This window comes from Monoraphidium neglectum (genome assembly GCF_000611645.1).
Source record: "Monoraphidium neglectum strain SAG 48.87 unplaced genomic scaffold scaffold06081, whole genome shotgun sequence".
NCBI classification, from domain to species: Eukaryota; Viridiplantae; Chlorophyta; class Chlorophyceae; order Sphaeropleales; family Selenastraceae; genus Monoraphidium; species Monoraphidium neglectum.
Window position 1 is genome coordinate 1 of NW_014007553.1, and position 2,531 is coordinate 2,531.

At 67.0% G+C, this 2,531-nt stretch overlaps 1 protein-coding gene across 1 annotated transcript; it reads left to right on the plus strand.

The window, feature by feature from the left end:
* Nucleotides 1–90: 90 nt before the first annotated feature.
* MNEG_16182 (Splicing factor 3B subunit 3) lies at nucleotides 91–2,315 on the plus strand (the record flags this gene model as incomplete). Its single annotated transcript, XM_014035347.1, has 6 exons — nucleotides 91–282; nucleotides 593–670; nucleotides 965–1,087; nucleotides 1,408–1,527; nucleotides 1,832–2,005; nucleotides 2,259–2,315. The coding sequence occupies 6 exons, from the start codon at nucleotides 91–93 to the stop codon at nucleotides 2,313–2,315; spliced, it is 744 nt and encodes a 247-aa protein (XP_013890801.1).
* Between the last annotated feature and the right edge of the window lie 216 nt (nucleotides 2,316–2,531).

The window sequence follows — 2,531 nt, forward strand, 5'->3', positions numbered from 1 at the left end:
CAGGTGCACCAGGAGACGTTCGGCCGCAGCGGCTGCCGCCGCATCGTGCCCGGCCAGTACCTCGCCTGCGACCCCAAGGGCCGCGCGGTCATGATCGCCGCCGTCGAGAAGCAGAAATTCGTATACGTCCTGAACCGCGACGCGGCGGCCAACCTCACGATTAGCAGCCCGCTGGAGGCTCACAAGAGCCACAACGTGGTGTTCAGCGCGGCGGCGCTCGACTGCGGGTTCGACAACCCGGTGTTTGCGACCATCGAGCTGGACTACTCGGAAGTAGACCAGGTTGGGCGGCGGGGGTTGCGTCTGCGGGGGCTGCTGTTGCCCAGTTGGTTCGCCGGGCGGGTACAGGTTTGGGGGGCCAGCCGGGTCTAGTACAGCAGCCGGGTCTCTTGCAGGTAGGCTGCGGGCAGGGGGCGTGCGAGCGCCCACCTCGCCGCCGCGCCGAGCTTCAGGGGGCGGGGCACGTGCATGGACCTCTCTGTGACAAGCAAGGGGCGCGCCGCCAATCCTGTCGCGCTCGCCGTAGCTTTGTGCATGAAAGGGCCCCCTCCCTCGCAACCCCGCCCCTTGTGCCGTGCCGCCGCCCCCGCAGGACCCTTCCGGCGAGGCCGCGCAGGGCGCCCAGAAGCAGCTGGTGTATTACGAGCTCGACCTCGGCCTCAACCACGTGGTGAGACTACAACGAACTCAAGCTGATGGTGCATCTGTGTTGTTGTTTGGAGGGAGGAGAGGGTTCGTCAGCTTACCTGCAGCGCCCGCGTCGCAGCGGCCCGCGCGCGCCCCAGCCGGGAACGACCCAATGCGGGGTCCAGCCGGGGCGCGGGCTGAGGTGGTTTGGAACGGGAATTGGATAAAAACAATTGGAATGGAGCCTGGAGGCTGTCCACTGGCAGGCCCCGGTCGCCCCTACCTGCGTCCGCAACTCCCCTCCCTCCGCGTCACCTCCTGCGCGCGCCTACGCCAGGTGCGCAAGTGGAGCGACGCCGTCGACAACGGCGCCAACCTGCTCATCCCCGTGCCCGGCGGCGGCGACGGCCCCGGCGGCGTGCTGGTCGCCGCCGAGAACTTCCTGCTGTACCGCCACCAGGTGGGGACGCGACCTTACCGCTGTACTGCTTTCCTGCTGAGCCCTTGCCATCCGCCTCCCATGGGGCGTGCTGCCGGTTGATCAGCAAAAGCACACCTCTCCGTCGGCGCCGCATGAGGGCGCTGCCGATGGGCCTCTCGTTGCCGAGTGAGCGCTCGAAGCCCTCACACCACACCGCCAAGCCATGCAACAGACCCTCGAAGCACGAACAACCAACTCATGCGCCCGCGCGCCGCCGCAGCGCAGTACCCGCACTGCACATAGTGTGCTATCCGTCCCACGCCCCGCGATTCTACCGCCGCGGGCCCCTCTCCCCTCAGGGCCACGAGGAGCTGCGGGCGGTGCTGCCTCGGCGCGACGTCCTGCCGGCTGACCGGGGGGTGCTGATCGTGTCTTACGCGGCCCACAAGAAGAAGGCCTACTCCTTCTTCCTGCTGCAGGTGCGGCGGGCCCAGCCTGCTGCAGGGCGCGGCGGCCTCGACACAGACGCGCGCAAACGCCTTGGGCACCACTGCGCCGCCGCACCGCGCGCACGCACCCCCTGCGCAACCTTGCAGCCCGCGGCTCGGTGGTGCCTGGCCCAGTCCGCCGGCTGACTGCCGCGCCGTGCTTGCCTGCTTGCGACCAAACCCGCATCTCGTGCTCAACAACCCCACCTCAACCCACCTGCACGTCTGCTGGACTCAATGAACCCTCCTCCCGTGTCCCTCCATCTTCCCTCCGCTGACAACCCCCTCGAAACAGTCCGAGTATGGAGACATCTACAAGGCGACCCTGCAGCACTCTGGCGACACGGTCACGAACCTGACGGTCAAGTACTTTGACACGCTGCCGCCGACCGCCAGCCTGGCGGTGCTCAAGACCGGCTTCCTGTTTGCCGCCAGCGAGTTTGGCAGCCACGCCCTCTACCAGTTCATCGTGAGCTTGGTTGGGGTTTGGGGGTTGATATGTGAACATGCCATGTTATGTGGGTTGGAGGTGGGGGGTGGGGGTGCATGGAGGTTGGGAGGTGTTGCGAATGTGAGGGCGTGCGCGTGCGCATGTGTGTGTGTGTGTGTGTGTGTGTGTGTGTGTGTGTGTGTGTGTGTGTGTGTGTGTGTGTGTGGCGCGCGCGTGCGCGCGCATGCGCGCGCGTGTGTGTAGCTGTGCGTGCATTGGATGCACAATCAAGCGACGGCCCGGGCACAAAAAGTGTTGTGCCGGTCCAGTGCGCCGGGCTCTCTGCTAGGCTCAATGGGGATGTCGACGGGGCCCCTCACCGGCCAGCCAAATGGCCCATACTCAACCCTGCACAGCGCCAAGCTGCGCTGGGCGCCGCCCCCTCTTACCCCTGCGCCTTCCCCCCCTCCCCCACTCCTAAAAAACCACTCCAGGGCACCGGCGAGGACGAGGATGACGTGGAGAGCAGCAGCGCCACGCTCGAGGTGTGCAGCAGGGCGCGGAG